Source organism: Girardinichthys multiradiatus, chromosome 13 (genome assembly GCF_021462225.1).
Source record: "Girardinichthys multiradiatus isolate DD_20200921_A chromosome 13, DD_fGirMul_XY1, whole genome shotgun sequence".
Taxonomy (NCBI): domain Eukaryota; kingdom Metazoa; phylum Chordata; class Actinopteri; order Cyprinodontiformes; family Goodeidae; genus Girardinichthys; species Girardinichthys multiradiatus.
In genome coordinates, this window is record NC_061806.1 from 40,297,576 (window position 1) to 40,320,673 (window position 23,098).

The window sequence follows — 23,098 nt, forward strand, 5'->3', positions numbered from 1 at the left end:
TAAAGGCCTCAGGAATCTTTTGCAGGTGTTTAGAGTTAACTCGTTGATTCAGATGATTAGGTCCATAGCTCGTTTAGAAACCCTTTTAATGATATGCTAATTTTGTGAGATAGGAATTTTGGGTTTTCATGAGCTGTATGCCAAAATCATCCGTATTAAGACAATAAAAGACCTGAAATATTTCAGTTAGTGTGCAAAGAATCTAAAATATATGAATGTTACATTTTCATCATTACATTATGGAAAATAATGAACTTTATCACAATATGCTAATATTTTGAGAAGGACCTGTAGTTCCCAATAAGACCCAACAGGTTGAAGCTGAAAATAACCACCAGGGGCCCTTCAGCAAATTTTCCCTGATAATTTCAAGAAGGTTGCATTTTCAATGTCTTCTACTTACCTTCAGAGAACATTCCCTGATAGTTTCCTAAGAGTCAGACTTTCAGTGTTAAATCCAACCTTCAAGGGACCTATAGGTAAATTTTACTGATGGTTCCCAGAAGGTCCATGGTGCCAATGTCTACACTAACCTTGACAGAAACTTTAGGTGTTATTCCTTGACCTCCAGGTAACATTTAGGGAAAAAACAATTGATTTGACCTTTAATAAGTACATTCACAGTAAAAATAAATAAATAAATAAAACTAAATTTTAGAACAAAAATAAAAAATCATAAGAGTCCAATTCCACTTATAACCCAGAAAAGATAACATTTCAATATATCACCATTCATAGAAACAAAATTAATCAGTGTTACATCATGACATCCAAGGTGTGTGTGTTTGTGAAACAGCAGAAATCTGAGCTTTTATATCTAAAGTACATATGCAGATGTTTCTGTATCTTGTATGTGTTAAAATATGCATGTAATTTTTTTGACATGTGGTGTCCTGCTGAGCAGTAAATGTTACCAAAAACACTCCTCACAGTATTTAATAAGCACAGTAAACAGTATAATGATTAATGACTTTATTTAATATATTCATTAGTATTCTCATTAATATCCATCATTAGGCACCTTACATGTAGATCAATGGGGAGTAGAGCTGCTCACATGCCTCTTTAAAATGACATCTAACTGAAACATGCCGTCAACATGTCAGAAATTCTGTTTTGATTTTGGTTTAGTTGATACATGTCTGCATGTGTTCATACATCGCTAGTGTTGTGTTTCTATTGAGAATAAATTTACCAGTGAATGTGTATGTATCGTTTATGTAAATCCCACACAATGTCCATTTGTGCATGCCTTACAGATGTGCCTGTGTGTGTGTGTCACAAATTGTGCAACATGAAGTTTGTTCTGGCGTTCCCCTCTGTGACACGTATCAGTGTCTGAGAGTACATGCCAAATGTCTTAGAGGGTATTAGGAGAACGGTTGGTCCTGCCAGTTCAGGCAGGTACCTGGACACCTTGACACTGCAGCTACATCTTGAGCTGGTTATACCTGAAAGTCAGAGCCAGAAACACTGTGGCAAAGTTCCCATTGTGCCTCCGGAGAAGGAGCTAGTCCTACACTTTGCTGCCTGTGAGGAGGGAGCAAATAATCTACAACATAGGACGAAATAAATATTATCCTGGCTACATTTCAGGTTAATAGAATATCTGTTGCGCACAAAAGTACTGAGAATAAATGTAATCTGGAGCAAAAACCTTAACCTGCAGTACTGAAAGTGGCTAAAACAGTTACTATACTGTTACTTTCTTTCACCACCACACCAGAAGTGTCTAGAAATGGTCTCTCCTCTGACCATTTTGCAACCAAAGATTTTAATTTTTGCTCTTGCAAACAGTTATAATTCAATTCAATTCAAAAATACTTTATCAATCCCAAAAGGAAATTAAATAAATAAGAGTATACAGTGCAGTGAAAAAGTGTTTACTCTTTACAAATATCTTGTTTTTTTTACTTAGTTTGTGACACTTTTAATATCAGACAAAGATAACCTCAGTAAATGCAAATACAACAGTTTTTAAATTAAGATGTCATTTATTGAGGGAAAAGTTGCCCAAACCTGCATGGCTCTATGTGAAAAAATAACTGCCCCTTTGTTAAAATCCTGATATAACTAAAATTAACTTAATTTCTTGGTTCAGTTTTAATAATACCACCCAGGCCTAATTACGGCCAGACCAGTAGAATCAAAAAGTCACTTAAATATCATCTGTCAACATGAAGTAAGCTAAAAAAAGAGAAACAGGATTCCAGCAAACCAAATCGAGAGCCAAATCACAGCAAACATTGGTGAAAGTTCCCAGCAGAGGCCAGACTACCGAATTTATTCCAAGAGAACATGTACGATTGATCAGGACGCTCACAAAAAACCTCAAACTACATCTAAAGCTCTGGAGGCCTTACTTAAGGTCAGAGTTTACGATTCAGCAATTAGAAACAGACTGGACAAACATGGCTTCCATGGGAGAGTTCCAAGGCCAAATAACGTTGATTGAAAAGAACTCAAAGGACGTCTTGATGGTCCGGTTTATGAGGGAATTATATTTTTACCTAAGGCCTGCTTGGTTTGGATAACGTTTTTCCTTTAAAAACTGAAATAATCATTTGAAAACTGTTTTTTGATTTTACTAAGGTTAGCTTTATCTCTGAAGCATCTGAGAATAATTTGAGAAATCTGTAAGGTGGCTAATACTATTTTACTGCACTGAATCAATACCATTGTCATGTTAACTGCTCAGTAATCAGCTTAGACTAGGGACCTGTCCACAGAACCAAACTTTCTAAGTGTCTTTGCACCTAAGAACATTAGAAAAATTGTTTTTAACATCTCTTGGTGTATTTCTGTAGACTCTACCTACATCCACCATCCACCGGGCCACAGCAAAAATAGTCTGCTCCACTGTAATTTCCACATCTGTCTGATTTGGTCCTGACTTACATCCCTTTATGGCTTCAGTTTAATTTGGCCCTTCACCAATTTGTACCCTTTGGCAGCAGGAAGCTATTTTTTTGGTACACGTATTTAACCAACAAGTATAGATTTTGATGATCTATGGAAATGCAATAGTCTAATTTTTAAAGCATATTTTATTTTTCATTGTTTTTCTCCCTTGTTCATGGTTTTGATTTTGGTTGGGGAATGTCACATGTCACCATAGTTACTCAGGAAGAGGGATTGCTGCAAAGTCAATGATTTGATGCAATCAGCTATGCTTCCTTAGATAACATTTTACCAGTTGACATTATGTGATCGGCTGAATTTGACTGCATTGTATTACACTTGGATTAAATTGGCTACATGTAAATGGATCTGAATCTGACAATCTAATTGGACTGGCCTGGATGAACTGGACTGATTTGAATTGAGAGAAAATGTTATTCTTATTTAATTGGATAGGAACTGGATGAATTTTTCATGTAAACTATCTTATCATGACATTTGTTGTGAATTTTTGCTCTATGAACAATCAAAATAATGAAAACAAGGATTTATTAGTTGAGATTGCCACTTTAAACTGGTAATAATTCAACAAATTGGATCAGCTCTGACTTTACAACAACGTTTCCCCCATCAATCTTTGTTTTCCACTTACATTTTGAACAACTTCCAGCTTGAAATCACCTGGGGGAGAAATTCCAATTTGAGTTTCATCCCTTTCCTTCCTGCTGTGGCCCTGAAACACACAAACACGGCATCTCCCCCCAACTGTGAAATGACCGCTTGTGTTTTAGCCCGACAGACTCCATTTCTCCCTGGCTAGCCAACACACAGTTGAACGCACGCAGACGTTTACACCCCTGGAGGATTCTGTAATCCCCACCGGTCCAACTGTATGAGTCCAGGAGAACTGATCGATACTATCCAATCAGTAGGCAGCTCTTTGCCGCAGAAGGCCACTGCAGCTATCCTAACAATGAATGGTTGCACAGTGAGGGACCTGTGCGACAAATGAAATCCCATTAAAACGTGGGGTCTCCCAGGGGCCGACGGTGACCCCTGCTTCTTCATTTCCCTTAGACTGCAACGGCAACTTTATGGTCCCATCCAGGAAATGAAAAAAACAGCTCATGCTACATCAGCCTGGATAAGAGCTGTTGTTAAATATCTCTCTGATACACTGAAATAGGTAGCTGACATTGAGAGGTTGCTATACTAGTGGCTACAGGTCTTATTTACACAGACACACATTTAGTGGTGAAGAAGTTATCAGTTTTGTTTCATTACAGACACATGTGCTTCTAAATGTAGTTTAAATGCTTATAATATTAACAGTGAGTGGCCATAATTCACATTTATAGCTGAGGTTTAAGTTGCTCATCACACTTATATGATGCACTGCGTTGCAAAAGTTTTCACTTCACGTTTTCTCGTATTACAGCAACAAACAAATGTGTTTTGTGAGGATTTCACGTCAAAGACAAGCACAAAGTAGTGCATTATTGTGAAGTGGAGGAATATTATGCATGGTTTTCAACATATTTTATAACAAAAAAACGGAAAATAGTTGTGTGCATTTATGTTATCTTTAAATAAAATGTCACAAACCATGTCAGAGAGTCACTGCAAACATTTGGGAAGAAGGTGAACTGTTCTTCACCCTAAAGAAAAAACCACCATTGTGAAACAGTGGTGGCAGGATCATGCCATGGGAATTATTTTTTCAGAGCATGAAGAGATGTCAACTTTAAATTTTGTTGTACTTGCATACCCGTAATAAGGTCTATTCTAGATAAGGTCTATTCTAATTCTTAGCAGGGACAGGGACACTTTCAGATTTTTATTTGTAAAAAAATGATCCTTCCCCTTAACATTTATGCACTACTTTGTGTTGACTATTAGATTAAATCCCAATGAAGTGCATTGATGTTTTAGGGTTTCAAAATGACAAAATAAGAAAGCTCAAACACTTTTGCAAGGCGCTGTATTGGTGTGAACGAGTAACAAATAACAGCTTGACGAGCTTCGGCTAAGAGCACGTCTACACTTTTCGAATATAACTTTTCTAAAAATAGTTTCAAGCACTGAGATGGAAAAGCACTCAGAGCAATACGAAGGAGAGGAAATGAAAAAAAGAGCTCCTCATTTGTCATCTGTAACGTCTTTTCTTCTTTTCCTCTCCTCATTAGAGTGAGGAATCTGAAGTCAAAACATTTCCTCGTTCCCAGAGCCCCGTCTCCTTTTTTCTTCCTGACATCCAACCCCCTTTGGGTTGCCAAATTAATTTCAATCCCAGCATTGTGCTTTTAGGGCCAATGAGGGAATTTCTTTTTTGCAGTTTCATCTTCCTCATATTGTTTTGCACCCAGACGGCAGTTATTTCAATTACCGGTACCTGATGCTACGTCAGGTCCAGTCTTTATCCCACAGCTTGTGTTTTCACAGGCCCAAAGCATGGTTCACAATATAGACAGGGTAAAAAGCATAGAGAGATATGGATACTTTACTACGCATCATCTAACACTTTTTGTCGGGCCATTTCACAGAATGACTGAGAGAGAAAAAAAGCACAAACACAGACAGTTGTGTAAAATGTGTCACTCTCTTGTGTTTCCAGGAAAATGGTCCGAAGATAAAGAGGAAGAAAAGGGCAGTGGGACGTGTTCAGTCCTGTCTACAGCATTTTGTTTCCTGCCTTTCGGAAAGTCCTCAGTGGGGCAGAAGCAGGCTCAGCAGAAGATGATGCATGGGAGAAAACAACCATTAAAGTGCTGGACTGGAGAGGCTACTATGCCAGAGACAGACAAAGACATGATGTTTGAGGAACAGGGGGACAATCTGAATTGTAGGTGTTACTGGAGGAGAGACACGGGATATTGTGCAACTACAAAGAAAATGGTGCAAAAACTTCTTTCATAATTATTCCTTCACAAAGCAAGTGTGCAAATCTCTGCAGTCTGTGTGAATCTCAGTCATGCTTGAAAGAAGTTGTAGCACTCAAAGTTTGAGGACGGTTCGACTGCAAAGGCCAAAAAAGACCGGGGGAAGGGGTTCTGCAGTGGAAACTGCTGGTCATGTTGCAGGAAGCTGTGGGAGATTTTTAGGAGTGGCTGGAGGGGAATAAAGTTCTTCTTTGCCTTTTTGGACAAAAATAAAAGACGGAGACCTGAAGAGTGAGACGAAGAACTTTGATTGGTCCAGAAGGAAGTTCTAGATGGCAGGGAGGAGAGACGGTGTGTGCATCCGCATCGTTCTGGCCCGATCCATCAATCTACGGTGAAGACGGAGTGCACTCCAGAGAGGCTGCGGAGAGACAAAACAGATGGAAAACATTACGAAACGCAATATTAGAAAAAGGACAGAACGGTGTGAAATGGAAGGGATATACGATCCAGCTGGAAGGAAAAAGACTTTGGCAAAAACAGGAGAAAATGGGATTGAAACATGAGTAAAGTAAGAGACTATGATGAGTGGAAGAATCTGAGTTCGGGGAGGGTGCAAAACAAAAGTAAACGAAGTGACGTAAACGAGAAAGGAAATTAAGAAGTTGAGATCAAACAGGAAAAAAGAGAAAAGAGCTAAGATAACAAGCAAGGGCACAGCGAGGCATAAAAATGGATCTAGGGGGAGGATGGAATTAGAAAAATAGAACTGAGAGCAGGAAGATAAGAGAGACGGGATGAAAAGGAGAAAGAGTGGAAAGGGGGGTGGGAAATGAAAAGAGGAGACATAATTATAAAATGGCAAAAGAAAATCAATGCAGAGGGCATCATTGTGCTTTCAGGCGCCGAGCAGATAGAGGGTGGAGAGCAGCAACGTGTCCGTCAAACGCTTACAAACCAGCACATGTCGGCCTGACGCACAAAAGCACACAAGCACTTCAGATGCAGACCGAAGACAACAAGAATGAGTCAAGCAGATGAAGCAGAGAGAGACAAGTGACATTTAAAGCTCAATTGAAGGATGTGATGACAAGGCCCAAAGATATATGACAGCAGCCAATGTGCGAATGTGGATGAAGAGATCAGCGCTGCAATTTTATACATTTCAGGTTTTTGTGAGGACTGAACCTCACAAAGCTGGGCCTGTTAATGTTTTCAGACTGGGGACACAGAGGATGAGATTGCATCGCCTTCTTAAAAAGCTCTCAGATCTCACAAGCATCAAATGTGAATGAGCTTCAAAATTAAGAGGCATGTGAGGAAAATTTTCATTGAAATAAATAGGTTTCTCAGCGTCCCGACTCAAAAGACTAAAACTAAAGTGGTTTATCCTCTTTCGAGATCTTTTTAGCAGGTACAACATCTGAAGGTGATTTTTTCGAGTTATTGATCAAAAACATTTCACTTTGCTGACATGCTCATTTTAACCTGGACATATAGAGCATGTTTAAAAATATGACCAAACTGCTGAGAAGTTCTGCAGCTGTAAAAAATGCAAATGTACAACCACAGCTGTATAGAAAAACAGTCCTGAGTCTCTCCATGAAGAAGAAAAAGTGACTTTTCAAAGAAGATTTTAAGATTTCACAGGGTCTCTGTGAAACTGATTTTTCCAGACCTAAAGTGGACACAAAATACAACAGAGCATCCCCATATCATGATGCTGCTGCCACCATGTTTCATAAGTGGCAACGGTTTGTTTAACCTGATGTGGGATGTTAGTTTTCTTCCACCTGTAGCATTTTGCATGTAGACCAAAGAGTTTCATTTTTGGCTTTTTTTCTGACAGCTCTTCCATAAAGGCCAGATTTATTGAGCATAGGATGAGCTGTGGATCTCTGCAGCTCCTCCAGTTACCATGGGCCTCCTGTCAGTTTAGGGGAGCAGCCATGTCTTGGTAAGTTTAGGATTGTGCCAAACTTTAGGATGATGGGTTGAACTGTGCTCCATCAGATGCTCCAAGCTTGGGTTACTATTCTATAGCCTAACCTTGCTTGATTTTATTGATATTTACGGATTGAAGGGGGTTAAATACAAATGCAGACCACACCTTTTAGATTTCAATTTTTTATTGGTGAAAGAAATTGAAAACCACATATTCTTTTCCTCCTCTATTTAACAACAAAGCATGACATTGTGTCACTCTGACAGTAAAAGCCGCAGCTGTAATTAGGTATAAATGGGGTTTCAAGCAAAACGATGAATACTTCTGCCAATAGACGCGCCATGAAAACTGTATGCCAGATTCTTCTGTTCTAGGTCTTTATGTAAAATGCAAATCAACTCGCTCCGATCTTCACAAGGATCTTCAACAAGTCACTGGAGAAATGTGAGGTCCCCTCCTGCCTCAAACGATCCACCATCATCCCGGTTCCCAAGAAACCCACCATCGTAGGATTAAATGACTACAGGCCTGTAGCCCTGACGTCTGTGGTCATGAAGTCCTTTGAGCGGCTGGTGTTGAAGCACCAAAAAGACATCACAGGCCCCCTGCTGGACCCCCTGCAATTTGCTTACCGAGCAAACAGGTCGGCAGATGATGCTGTTAACTTAGGTCTACACTTCATCCTGCAACACCTCGACCTTCCAGGGACGTACGCCAGGATCCTGTTTGTAGACTTCAGCTCGGCCTTCAACACCATCATACCAGACATCCTCCACCAGAAGCTCACCCAGCTCAACGTCCCAGCCTCCAACTGTCAGTGGATCAACAGCTTCCTGACGGACCGACAGCAGCAGGTGAGACTGGGGAGCATCTTCTCCCGATCCAGATCAATAAGTACTGGTGCCCCCCAGGGGTGTGTTCTATCCCCACTCCTCTTCTCTCTGTACACAAATGACTGCACCTCATTGGACTCGTCCGTGAAACTCCTTAAGTTTGCAGACGACACCACTGTGATTGGACTGATCCAGGACGGTGATGAGTCTGCATACAGACAGCAGGTGGATCGGCTGGTCCACTGGTGTTGTCAGAACTACCTTGAACTGAACCCACTCAAGACTGTGGAAATGGTGGTGGACTTTCGGGGAACACCACCCCCATACACCCCCCTCACCATCCTCAACAACACTGTATCAACCGTGGACCACTTCAGGTTCTTAGGAACCACCATCTCTGAGGACCTGAGATGGTCTTCTCACATAGACACTGTTCGAAAGAAGGCCCAGCAGAGACTGTACTTCCTGAGGCAACTCAACAAGTTCAACCTTCCACAGGAGCTGTTGGTCATCTTCTCCACTGCCATCATTCAGTCTGTCCTGTCTTCATCCATCTCAGTGTGGTTTGGATCATCCACAAAACAGGACAGGTCCAGACTGCAACGAATAATCAGGAATGCAGAGAGAATAATCAGAGCTGACCTTCCCTCCATCCAGGACTTATACAGGTCAAGGGTCAGGAAAAGAGCTGCTAAATCTCTGCAGACCCCACACACCCTGCACATAAACTGTTCAGAGCTTTACCTTCAGGTGGCGCTACAGAGCACTGTTTACTAAAACCAGCTGCCACAGAGACAGTTTCTTCCCCCAGACTGTTTCTCTGTTGAACATTCAATAGAGTACAAAACAACAGCAAACAGATGTTGCAAATGCACCTTTTCTATTAGATATGTGTATATTGTACATTGTAAATATGTATATTCTGTAATGCAAAAACAGAACAAAAGAGCAAAGTGTACCGGAGTCAAATTCCTTGTTTGTATGAACAAACTTGGCAATAAAGCTGATTCTGATTCTTTTTCGTCTCTGACCTGGAACTTGGACTTGGACAGTGTTGGCAGCTGCAAATTTTAGTTGAGCTTGAAGGTGCGGAGCTCCAGCGGTTCCCAGTCCATGGCATATCTTGAGAGCTGATGATTCCTCGGTTGTTCTCGATCATACAAACAAGGAATTTGACTCCGGTACACTTTGCTCTTTTGTTCTGTTTTTGCATTACAGAATATACAAATTTACAATTTACAATATACACATATCTAATAGAAAAGGTGCATTTGCAACATCTGTATGCTGTTGTTTTGTACTCTATTGAATGTTCAACAGAGAAACATCCTGGAGGAAGAAACTCTGTGGCTGGTTTTAGTGAACAGTGCTCTGTAGCGCCACCTGATGGTAAAGCTCTGAACAGTTTATGTGCAGGGTGTGTGGGGTCTGCAGAGATTTTAGCAGCTCTTTTCCTGACCCTAGACCTGTATAAGTCCTGGATGGAGGGAAGGTCAGCCCTGATTATTCTCTCTGCATTCCTGATTATTCGTTGCAGTCTGGACCTGTCCTGTTTGGTGGATGATCCAAACCACACTGAGATGGATGAAGACAGGACAGACTGAATGATGGCAGTGTAGAAGATGACCAACAGCTCCTGAGGAAGGTTGAACTTCTTGAGTTTCCTCAGGAAGTACAGTCTCTGCTGGGCCTTCTTTCGAACAGTGTCTATGTGTGAAGACCATCTCAGGTCCTCAGAGATGGTGGTTCCTAAGAACCTGAAGTGGTCCACGGCCGATACAGTGTTGTTGAGGATGGTGAGGGGGGTGTATGGGGGTGGTGTTCTCCAAAAGTCCACCACCATTTCCACAGTCTTGAGTGGGTTCAGTTCAAGGTAGTTCTGACTGCACCAGTGTACCAGCCGATCCACCTGCTGTCTGTATGCAGACTCATCACCGTCCTGGATCAGTCCAATGACAGTGGTGTCATCTGCAAACTTCAGGTGTTTGACGGACGAGTCCGATGAGGTGCAGTCATTTGTGTACAGAGAGAAGAGGAGTGGGGATAGAACACACCCCTGGGGGGCACCAGTACTTATTGATCTGGATCGGGAGAAGATGCTCCCCAGTCTCACCTGCTGCTGTCAGTCCATCAGGAAGCTGTTGATTCACTGACAGGTGGAGGCTGGGACGTTGAGCTGGGTGAGCTTCTGGTGGAGGATGTCTGGTATGATGGTGTTGAAGGCCGAGCTGAAGTCTACAAACAGGATCCTGGCGTACGTCCCTGGAAGGTCGAGGTGTTGCAGGATGAAGTGTAGACCTAAGTTAACAGCATCATCTGCCGACCTGTTTGCTCGGTAAGCAAACTGCAGAGGGTCTAGCAGGGGGCCTGTGATGTCTTTCAGGTGCTTCAACACCAGCCGCTCAAATGATTTAATGACCACAGACGTCAGGGCTACAGGCCTGTAGTCATTTAATCCTACGATGGTGGGTTTCTTGGGAACCGGGATGATGGTGGATTGTTTGAGGCAGGAGGGGACCTCACATTTCTCCAGTGACTTGTTGAAGATCCTTGTGAAGATCGGAGCGAGTTGATTTGCACAGGCTTTCAGGCATGATGGGGAGACGTTATCAGGTCCTCCAGCTTTCTTTGTTTTCATGTGCTGAAAGAGCCTGTTTACCTCTTCCTCGGAGATCTTTAGTGCAGGCAGAAGATCTGATGGTGGGGGGTTGGTTACTTTATGGGAGGGATTTGTTCCTGAATGGGATGTAGAGGAGATGATTTGAGGTGTGAATGGCTTCTTGTCATGTCTGCAGTAGAAGCCATTCAGACGGTTCGCCAGGCGAGGATTCTGTTCAGGATGGGTGGGGGGGCTCCTATAGGCAGTCAGGTTTCTCAGACCAGTCCATACAGCTGAAGCATCACCAGTAGAAAGGCTGTTCTTAAGCTTCTCACTGTAGCTTCTCTTAGCTGCTTTGATCTCCTTTGTTAGTTTGTTCCTGGCCTGCCTGTACCGCGCCCAATCTCCACTGCTGTGAGCTTCTTCCTTTTCCCTGCGCAGATTCCTGAGGTGTGGAGTAAACCATGGCTTATTGTTCCCAAAGGTGCAGAAGGTCTTGGTCTGCACACATATGTCCTCACAGAAACTGATGTATGATGTCACCACATCAGTTAGTTGGTTTAAGTCAGTGGCTGAAGTTTCAAAAACAGTCCAGTCTGTGCATTCAAAGCAGGCCTGTAGCATCTGCTTTGATTCCTCAGTCCACTTCTTAACAGTGTGAACCTTGGGTTTGGAAGCTCTTAGTTTCTGTCTGTAGGTTGGGATGAGGTGGATTAGATAATGATCTGAAAAACCCAGAGCAGTCCTGGTAACAGCATGATATGAGTCCTTTAAAGCTGTGTAACAATGGTCCAGTGTGTTTTTGTCTCTGCTGGGACACTTAATATGCTGTCTGTATTTGGGGAGTTCATTTGAGAGGTTTGCTCTGTTAAAATCTCCCAGTATTATGATGAAAGGTTGAGCTATTTGGAAACAATGACAATTACTATGATTGGAGGAGTGAATGTGCCAACTGTCAGGCATGGTGGTGGCAGCATAACACTGTGGGACTGATTTTCTGCCAATGGTACTGGTGCATTGCAAAAAGTGGATGGAAAAATTTAATTCTCCAATTTTAAACGTTTGAAACTTGAGCACCGTTGCATGGTAAACTGGACACTGCTCTCAAATAGTCATGAAAAAACTGATTGTGGAACGGATAAAGTCGTCTGACACAGCTTCTGGGACAGCCTATTGAAAAAATGGGGGGGTATGTATATATTTGAGCCGTTGGTATAATTTACTGTATTTATTAAAAGCCTAAAATCAATATGACATTCATACACATAAGTTTATGTGAACTTATGACGTATTTCACATCTATCCTGTACATTATTGCCACACTGCCACTGCGCACCCAAAGAAACAATGTCTCCTTCAATTACTCCTAAAACGCAAGACTCCTGATTGAATAGACAGTTTTCATATGAAACAATTTTTTAGTTGATCAGAGAGATTGCTTATGCCCTAAACTATGTGAAACAAGCAAAACCAAAGGTCTTTCCACCTTGCAAGTTTGAGTCCATATCTGATCCACAGCTGCTCCAGCTGTCAAGAACATAAAAACGGGGCAGAGCACTGTGCAAAATCTTTTCTTTAACATAATAACTATAATCTGCCAAAGTGAAATTATCAAGACCAGCGATAGGAAGCTTCTCTGGCCTAATTGTGATGTGTGTGTTTGCCTGTTGCAACATCTGACAGAAAAATTACAATCTTGGTTCTGTTGTGTGTGATCGAGAAGCACAGAAAGCTCTGGTTATTAAACAAAGAAATTATAACACCCACCCATCACATTTACATCTGACAGAGAAAGGGAGGTAACAGGTGGAGGTGTTGATTTGTTATGAATTTATTGTGTCACAGTGCAGAGACACACATACAAGCTTTCCTCCTATATTTTCAAGTAACTCGTTCTTTTGAGCAAACAGCACAATGCTATTTGTAGTATGTTGCAGATTTTCAGAGACATGGAGATCAAATTTACTTCTTCCTCCCTCCTGCCAGGCTTCACTCAAGGTATCAGCGTCCTCTTTTTGCCTCTTTCTGTTCTGTGCATCCCTTCTCCATGCATTTGTAATCAGGGATGTCTCAGCTTAATCAAAGCACGCCTCAGTGTGCAGCTACACCTGTCACCTCTCTGCTGGGCTGCAAATCATTCGGTGCGACTGCACTGTGCAAGACTTCTCCCTGATTTGTTTAGATTTTGTAATCAAACCAAAAACTTTCTTGATGTTTTTAGAGTCTTTTGGATCAATATCTCTTTTGCAGAAGGACGTGCAAAGTTTTTTAGTTTTTTTTTTGCTTTTTCACTCATTCACTTTTTTCTCTTGTCTTCCACTTGTCCACTTCCCTCATTTCTTAGGTACACACCGTATGCTTTCAGGGTTAGATACAAAGAAAGAAAGAGTGAAAAAAAACGACCAAAACCTAAAGAAAAACTAAAACAAAAACCTTAAGAAATAGTGATTAGAGCCACTATAAATGTTTATACTGGCTCCTGGGAAGAAAAATAGGAAGAGATGCTTTAAATGTTTTCATAGCTCTGTAGTTGCATCAGTTCTGTCCCTCCAGTACATCCAGCACCAAAGATATATATGGATTTTACTCCCCTTCTCCAATTTCTGCATAAATCATCAAGAACAAATAAATGACCAAAAACAGCAACACATCATACTGGCTGTGGAAACTGCAAAAGTCTAATCAACTGAGTCTAAAATAAGTCTATGAAATAAAAAAAAAGTCAAATAGTCTTTACAAGAGTTTTAAAAACCTGAAAAGATTAAAGTTTTCAGAAGAATCACCTTTTTGTTCTCACCATTTTCTTTGACAACTATAATATATGAAGATATGAGAACACAATTTAAACAATTTAATACGGCAACTTTGCTGTGATACTTTCTGTCCCTGCTCAAAGTATTGCTCTCTCTCGCTCTCTCGCAGCCTGAATATATCACAGACATGTTTTAACTTGCTGTGAAAACATTTTAAACAGGTTAATTGATCTGCTTTCCCGTGTTGATTTTAAAGGTCACACACTGTAGCTAACGTTAAGTCTTCCTCACTCAGTAACACCAAAGAGTGTTGTCATCAGGTCAGATGTCTGACTTTTGATCAAACTGATTCTTGTCAACAGGTGATGTCTCTGCATCTCCATAATGGTAATAATTAATAATAATAACATTGATTTTTAATGATTTGCTTTTAGCAGTTGACTTTGGAACTTCAGTTGTCCTCGTGCTTTTCGACCTCACCTCTGCCTTCGATACTGTTGGTCACAGTATCCTTATTTCATGTCTTGAGTCCTGTGTCTGTGCTTAAAGCTACAGCTTGAAATGCTGCAGGCCATCCATGACTGATTGGAGTTTGTTTTATTCCATTAAAAAGTATTCTTCTTCTTTGTCTCATTTAACCTGTGGAGTACCCCAAGACTCCATTTTAGGTCCCATTCTATTTTCAATATATATGTTTCCTTTGGGATCAGAAAGCATAATATTAACACTATTTTGCTGACTACCTTCAAATATACTTGCACATCCCAGCAAACAGTCATAACTCTCTTCATGCCTTGCAAAATGTACAAATATGGATGTAAATGCACTTTTTAACTGAAATAATTATATTTGGACAATCAGATCTCTTAAACAGTGTTGGCTGAGCTATTAGTTTATTAGATTCTTATATTTATTCATTAGCAAGAAAGCTAGGTATGATCTTCAACGGTAGCTTTAAATTTGATAGATCAGCTCCGTGGTAAAGAAGAGCTTTTTAACTAGGATTCTTCAGTGAATAAAAGACCTACATTCAATCAAATAACTTTGAAAAAATAATTCATGCTTTTATTACATCTCGCTTGGATTTCTGTAAAGCTCTTTATGTTGGTCTCAATAAACTGTCTATTCAGCAGCTGCAACCTGTGCAAACTGCTGCTGCACGCCTTCTGACAAGAAAAAAATGCTATGACCACATTACACCAGATTTTAATGCTTACCCTTAAGAGTCCAGAGGTTTAAGCTCCACAAACTAACTGTTATTAGGCACACCAAGATCACAGCTTCAAAGCAGAGGTGACTGAGCTTTCTTAGTGTTCGCACCAAAGCTGTGGAACTACCTGCACATCTGAGCTACATAGACAGTTCATCATTTTAAGGCTCGGTTAAAACTGACTGCTATACTTTAGCTATTAGTTATAGTTTGAAAGAGCATATTAGTTTTTACAGTACTAATTTTCAAGCTTACTTTATGTATCTTAGTACTAATTGTTCTTGGTTGTGTTATATTGTTTTATTCTTCTCCTTATTTAACTGTTTACAGTACTGGTGATTTTATAACTTGTGCAGCTTTTTGGTTTACTATAGTTATTTTAAAATCTGTTATAGAAGTAAACTTTGACTTGACTAAAAGATGTTGTTCTGTTTTAACAGGAAGGCTTACGCATTGTTACATATCTTCCCTCAATGAATTTAGTATTAATGATGATGTGGTTCATTGAAATGGTTAACCATCTCATGTGCACCAGTTTCTCTTTAGAGTCATGGCCTCAGACATGGAGGTGAAAGAATAGGTTTCCATGTAGGATTGGTTATTTCAGGAGCAATTTTGGGGCAATAAATAAAAACACGGCAGCTGAGAAATGGTGATAGAAGCAAGTATTAGAACAAAAGTACACAACCAAAACTTAAAACATGAAAACAATGGTGCCATGAAGGGATATGCTAATGATCAGCGAGGTCTCCGACTCAGCACAACGTTCGCATGGATGGTTTAATAGTTGTCTTCTGAAAACCCAACAGAGATAGCTGCAGTTTGGCCGAAATGACCTCACTAAAATCTACTTTTTCTTGCAGAAAAAACAGCTTGTTGTACAAATTTACATGGTCAAACACAAAACCTGCTGTTCATTTGACAAGGCAACGAAAAAATAATACATAAAAATTAGAGGTGCATGAGTAGAGCTATACTACAAAGCCGAAAGTATCGGGTCAAACAACCAAATCAATGAATCTTGGTGTTCCAATCACCTCCATGGGTGCAGGTGTATAACATTTGGTGTGGAGAAACTTGACTGGTCTGCACAGAGTCCTGACCTCAACCTTCTTGAACACCTTTAGGTTGAATAAGAGCAGAGGCTGCATTGTTGGTTTTCTCATCTAACTATAAACACACCCCTAAACCTGTGGAAGATGCTTACAGAATAGTCAAAGTTGCTGTTGATGGACACAGTGTGTCCATCAACAAACTGAACCTTGTAGATAAAAAATAAGATGTGATTCAAGTCCATGCAAAAGTAAACAGACAAATACTTTTGGCAATATAGTGTAGCTTACATTTGGTGCATGTTTTTAACTGAAAACTAATGTCAAAATCAATATCTGTTTACATAGGCTGTGCTCAAAAAGGTCTCTTATTTAAAACATCAGTCAAGGATGTTTTCCTCTCTCTTTTTCCTAAATAGGTTAAATAATAAGTCTATTTCAAGCTGAGAAAAGACAAAAAATTGCTTACTTCTCAAACTGCCTGGATCTTGTTGTTATTATTTGTTGTGTCAAGTTGGATTTATTTTTCCCACTTCCACTCACCAGTACATTCGCTGACGCATGAACAAATCATACCTCCATGTAAGTGTCCTTTCGCTGCTGAGAGGGGGGACAGGTGAATACAGCTCCACATCCTTTTTTTGTATTATTTATCCTGCTGCTTTACCTACGCATCATATCTTTCCGGACATAAAGATGTCAGGGCCTTTAGGGCTTAAAGACGGCAATGCGACGGTGCAAAAAGTAGAACAGCAAAAATAAGCCTCCTCAGTTATGTCACAACATGTGAGCTGACATGCATGCATCTGTATTTGTGGCTGTTTGTGTGAAAATCTGTGAGGATGATTCATGTAGCCTGAGCTTCAACAGAAATGTAAAATCGCCGCACTTTGTTGTGATGGCATAACTGGTGTAAGCTCTTGCAAACAGCAAACATGTCGCTACCGGAGGGTTTTAAACATAGCCAAGGTCACAACATCAAAACAAATGAGAGAACGCTGCAAACTACAATCCTCTAGAGCGACTTTTTGAGCTGAGAAATTATGTGAAATAAATGCAGGATCGCAGTCAATAGAACCACTAAAACATACAAATATTTGGTTAAAACAAGCTGTTTAACATTAAATAGAATTGACATAAAATCATACTAAACGTTTCCTGTTTAAGCTCAGTTAAGATTACCTAAATTATTTGCTAAATGCCAAAATAACGAGAAATATACTGAGATCTAGTTTAAGGAAACATTTCACACACTGTTTCCTTGTGTCACAATATGGAAAAATTAAAAGAAATCAGTCAAGATATCTGTAAGAGAATTGTGGACCTCCATAAATCTGTTCATCCCAGAGTACAATTTCCAGATGCCTGAAAGTACAACATACATCTGTATAACCATCATGGGAAGTCCAGTCATCATACTGTTTAAAAAGAGATGGCTTCTGGGGTGCGCTGGGGTAAAATGTGCGACCCATATTCAGAGGCTTCAGTCCTCAACGCAGCTGTCGGGAGTTCGACTCTTGGTCCAGGTGACCTTTGCTGCATGTCTTTCCCTTCTTTTCACCCCTTTCCTGTCACCTTACTATAAAAAATAGAAAAAGAAAGGCCCCTAGTGCCACAAAAAAGGAAAAAAGAAAGAGACGGGCTCTGTGTCTCAGAGATGAATGTGTTTTGGTGCAAAACATGCAAAAAACACCAGAACAAAATGAAAAGGCAAGCTGAAGCTGCTAAGGCTGTTTCATTATCCACAGTCCTGTACAAACATGGGCTGAAAAGCCACTCAGAGAGGTAGAAGCCATTACTTCCAAAAGCATAAAAAAGAAGTTGCTGTTTAAAAATGCACTCAGGGATGAAGATCTTAATTTTTGAAGACATGTCCTGTGGTATAATTAAACAAAATGTGTTTGGTTGTGATGACCATTTTTACATTGGACTAAAAAGAGTGAAGATAATAAGCCTTAGAACACCCCTTGTGTGAAGTATCAGAATCAGAATCAGCTTTCTTGCCAAGTTTGTACAGACAAACAAGGAATTTGACTCTGGTACACTTTGCTCTGAATAATAAAGAAGTATGGGGATGGCGGCATCATGTGTGGAAGTTTGCTGCAGGAAGAACTGGTGCACTTCACAAAATAGATGACATCATGAGGAAATAACGTTATATGGAACTATTGAAGTAACATCTCAAGACTATAGCCAGGAATTTAAAGCTTGGAGACACAATTGTCTTTCAATTGGACAATGACCATAAACCTTAGATAACATCAGTTACAAAGTGGCTTAAGGGCAACTAAGTCAACTTTTCGAAGTGGCCATCACAATGCCCTGATCTCAGTCCCTTAAAAAATTTCATGGTGAACCTTGAAAGGTGTTTTTGAGCAAAGCGACATACAAACCAGACTGTTACAACAGTTCAGTCATGAGGAATGGGCCAAAACTCCAGCAAACTATTATGAGAAGCTTCTAGAAGGATGTTTGACTCAAGTCATAAAGTTTGATAGCAATTCTAACAAATAGCAAGAAAATTGACATTTTTAAATGTGGACAAGGTTTGAAATAAAACTCTAATTATTCTGGCATTTAGCAAATAGGACAACTTCTTTATGAGTTTAGTGACAATCAACACAGACAAGGCATAATGTAGTATTTAAATGTACAGTAACAGTATATTTAGTTATGACAGTGATGTCACAATTTACTCAACACCCATATAAAACTGTTCATTTTAAAGGTGTTTGACAGTTTTCATTACCTAAATTGTTGTTAATTAGGCCTTTAGGGACTCTTCACCTGTGATGCGCAAATAAATCCCACTAAGGTATTCTATGTGTGTAACAATAAAAACAAAGGAGCTTCCACTTAAGCTGAGAGAAAAGGTTATTTTATCACACCTGAAGGGCCTTGGGTGTACTGTGGTTTCCAAAACACCTGGAGTTCTGGGCTGCTGGCGTGGCCTCCCCGATTGCAGCATGGTTCTTTTTTAGTTCTGTGGGGATGAACCACGCTGGGCTCTGATGGTTATCCTTCCCTCTTGACCACCCAGGGGCTAGCTCACCAGATGGGATGGTGATGTGCCCTCCCTAACTTGGTCCTTCCAGGTTCTGGCTGCTGCGGGGTGGCTGGTGTCTGTCTGGGGCTGCCAGGGCCTTCTGGAGCAGAGTCTACCTTGTCCTTTGCTGTTCTTGGGTGCTGTGTGTTGCAGGTCTTCTACCGTTCTTGCCCCTCAAACTCAGTAACATACAGCCACTCATGTCGGCAAGACATTTGCAGGCTGATGAAACTTTGGACAAGTGCTTAAGTGGCTACTATAGGACGGGCACAAAATAAACAAGAACTTCACAGCATCATCAAAAGCTGCCTAGAATGTCAGACAGGACTAAGGAAACCAAAGGGAAGATGTTTGGATTAAGGATCAGCGGTATTTCCAGTGTGGAAAAGATCTAGCTTTATACTAAAAGAATCCCAATATACAAAATTATGCTCTTACTCGGATACCCCTAAATAAAATCTGATTAACACCTGTATGGAATTTAATCTCGCAAAAAATACAGAGAAGTAGGGGAGAAAAAGTAGGCAAAACGATATGTGGGATAAAAACCATCACCCTAAATACATTGTGACCAGAATAAAAAAAGATGGTTGCAGTATCATGCTGTAGGGATGTTTTTCCTTCACCAGGGACAGAGATGCCTTTCAGAGTTGACGTAGAAGATTGATGGAGTTAAATAAAGGGACATTCTACAGCCAGTTTGGTTTATATACACCACTAATGTCTTCTGAAGCATATTCCACTACTACCAAGGGTAATAATGGAAGAACTTTGCCTCCATCTAGTGGATACAGTTGTGCACAAGTATGATGAATTTGGCTAATTTGCATACATTACTGTAGTTAATTTCTGTTAATTGATAGTTATTAAAAGTTCACTTAATTTAGAATATGTTTGGCTCACAATTCCTATCACAAAATCTTTTTCTTAATAACGCCAAATGATCCGATAATTTCCCGTCCCCTACTCCCAAAGACTTTTTATTCTTATTCAACTTTTCTTTAACTAGGTGAGACAACTGAGAACAAGTTCCTCAAAAAACATTTACACACTTATAATACAATAAAAACAATTGCAGCTGTATTTGTAACAAATGGTGGCTCTATAAAGTATGGACTCAGGGGGGCTCAATGCAAATGCACGCTAAGATTTTTGAAATTAGTCTTTCTAATTTTCTTTTCTAGTCCAAATTATGCACTACTTTGCATTGGTCTATCACGGAAATACCAGTAAAATGTACTGAAGTTAGTAGTTGAAAATGTGAAAAACCATATGACTTTTGCAAGGCACTGTAAATATGGATTACCTGAAGCTCACATCTGTGCAAGGACAGTAAACACCAACCCATTGGGACACAGTCATTAACCTTGTAAAACCTCAGCTTACCCCTGTGATTAACGATACCCCATTGTGTGCTATTAAACAGTAACAGAGGAGGGTCTCATACCAAACCTACATAATATAACCTCACACAGAAACTGCAGCTCTTTTCAGAGAAACTCTCACTGGGCTTCACAATATTCTCCCACAAAGACTAAAGAGTATAAAAAATAGGTGCCTTCACATTACATGGTGCTTAAAAAAAGACTTGTTGGCAAGTTGAAGAATGACCCATTGTGGCCTAATATCCTCTGACTGCTGCTTCTTTGGGTGCCACTTCTATGTTTCCCCTCTCTGTCCTGTTCAAAGGTCTGTTATTGTTTATTACAATAGAACTTGGTGGAGTCCCCACAGCGGGCTCAGTGATAAGGAAAATACTCTGACACAGAAAAGAGGTTTTTACCATATAAAAAGGCACAGGGAGAGAAGACAGAGGGGGGAAAGAAAATGAAGAAAATGCATAAAGTGAGGAAAGATGGAAGTGCAGGCATGTGGAGTGGAAGGAGAGTTGTGTGTGTGCGGGATGAGAGAGTGTGGCAGGCAGGAGGGGAAGATAAAGGCAGAGCTGTATTCCCTGACGGTGCTTCTGTACTCTTCGCAGCTCCTGCTCCAAGGATTACTGCATTTACACTTCAGCTTAAAAATAGCCCCCGTGATAATTTATTTAGCTGGAGCTCACAATACTGCATTGTGTTTTAGGAGAATGGCTTTTCCCCAAGCCCGGGTCTCTTTCAGATCCTTTCTTTTCCATATATTTCCATTTTCACTTTATATTTTAGGGCATACACTCCTGTTCCTCTGCACAAAACTGGATCCAGCTATTATTGTAGCTAAGCTGGCAAGCTGGTTTTAAGAACCTCTGATACAGTTTGACTCATTGTGCTGAATTAATGTAAACTAATTGAAACGTAACTTCTAAAATAAGCTAAAGTTGCCATTACAGCTTCTAAATTATAATTAATTTATTATGTTCCCCAAAACCATCATTCATTGGGCAAGGGGCGCGGTACACCCTGGACAGGTCGCCAGTTCATTACAAGGCAACATAGAGACACAGAGGACAAACACACACACACACACACACACACACACACACACACACACACACACACACACAGTGCTACCAACTGCACCACTGTGCAGCCTCTTCCAAAAATAAAATAATAAGGAAAAATAAGAGCATGGATAAGTGCAAAAGCATAACAAATTAGCAACTAAATCAAATTAGAAAAATTAATCCATTATATATTTTACATAAATAAGTAATTCTAAACTTTATATTTTCATATCCATATTTTATAACTTAATAAATGTGATTCACTTTATCAGTTGTTTTATATTTGGACTGAATTGGACTGTATACTGTATGATCTGTTGTCTGTTATATTATTAATTATAACTAGTGTTCTCAGTTGTCAGTTAAAACAAAACCGATCAGTTTCGTTTTTATAAAAAATAATTATAACCATTTAAAACCACAACAAAATGGGTTAAATGGAATAAATCCTTATTTCACCAAGTTTTCCATTTCACTTGTGTTTAGAGACAATAAGTATAGTCATTTCCACCACCTAAATCAAGAAATATTTACAAAATGAAAATATGTGAACGAAAAAAGGCGAGCAAAGAGTAACCAAAAACTGAGCTGAGATTTGCAAAACATTTGTAATCCTGAACTCAGATGTCGTTTCATAATGAACACCCACCCGAGGGGTGATAGAAAAGTCCCAGAAGAACTGTTCAGGAGGACATTTGTATTATTGCACCAGTTTTGACTACCACTGTTACTCTGATGTGCATTAGCATGAGATATTGGTCAAGCATCTGTCACTGAATATTTTATATCTGTGAGCCATGCAGTGACTGAGTAAGTCTCATGTTTCTCCATATAATCAGTTCATGTTTTTGCAGTTTCTAATTATGCCACAATAATGTAGCTGTCAATATGTTACCATGTTTATCGATCCATCATACCTACTACATTATGTTTGACGCAAAAAAGTCACCTTAAGCTAATGCTACTACACAGGTGATGGATGGAAGTTAAAGTATTGATACAGAATCGGTCTGCAGTTGCAATCAAAGACTCCTTTTTTTAACCAAGACATACAGAACCAAATACGAGTCACATCTGAAACTTATTATCATAGGAAAACACACTGAAGGATTATTCAGGGAGAGCAGTTGTGGATTTAATAGGATCTGTGCACAGCAGTAGACGTTTGTACTGACATGAGACTCATTAAAGATAAAACACCCTGTAAAAGAAAACATTTTCTAAACTTATCAAATTTATGCTCACAAACAGCTGTAGTCGTCTTGGTGAGCACCTACTACTCTGCCTTTGTCCATTTTGGCCTTTTCTTGCTCTATAAAATAACAACATGCAGTTTCTGTGGAAGGGTTTGCTCTGTATCCAAACTGCATGGGATGTAATAAGTTATTTCTATTTAGATGGTTTGATAACTGTTCAAACAATGACTTTCTCAATAACTTTTGA

At 39.9% G+C, this 23,098-nt stretch overlaps 1 protein-coding gene across 1 annotated transcript in view; it reads right to left on the reverse strand.

Moving 5' to 3' along the window:
* Window positions 1-957: 957 nt before the first annotated feature.
* samd12 (sterile alpha motif domain containing 12) overlaps window positions 958-23,098 on the reverse strand; it is a 151,766-nt gene continuing 129,625 nt past the window's right edge. The window contains exon 5 of the mRNA XM_047384444.1: window positions 958-6,201. Within this exon, the coding sequence (XP_047240400.1) occupies window positions 6,170-6,201 (32 nt within the window). The 3' untranslated portion in view covers window positions 958-6,169. The remainder of the gene's footprint in view (window positions 6,202-23,098) is intronic.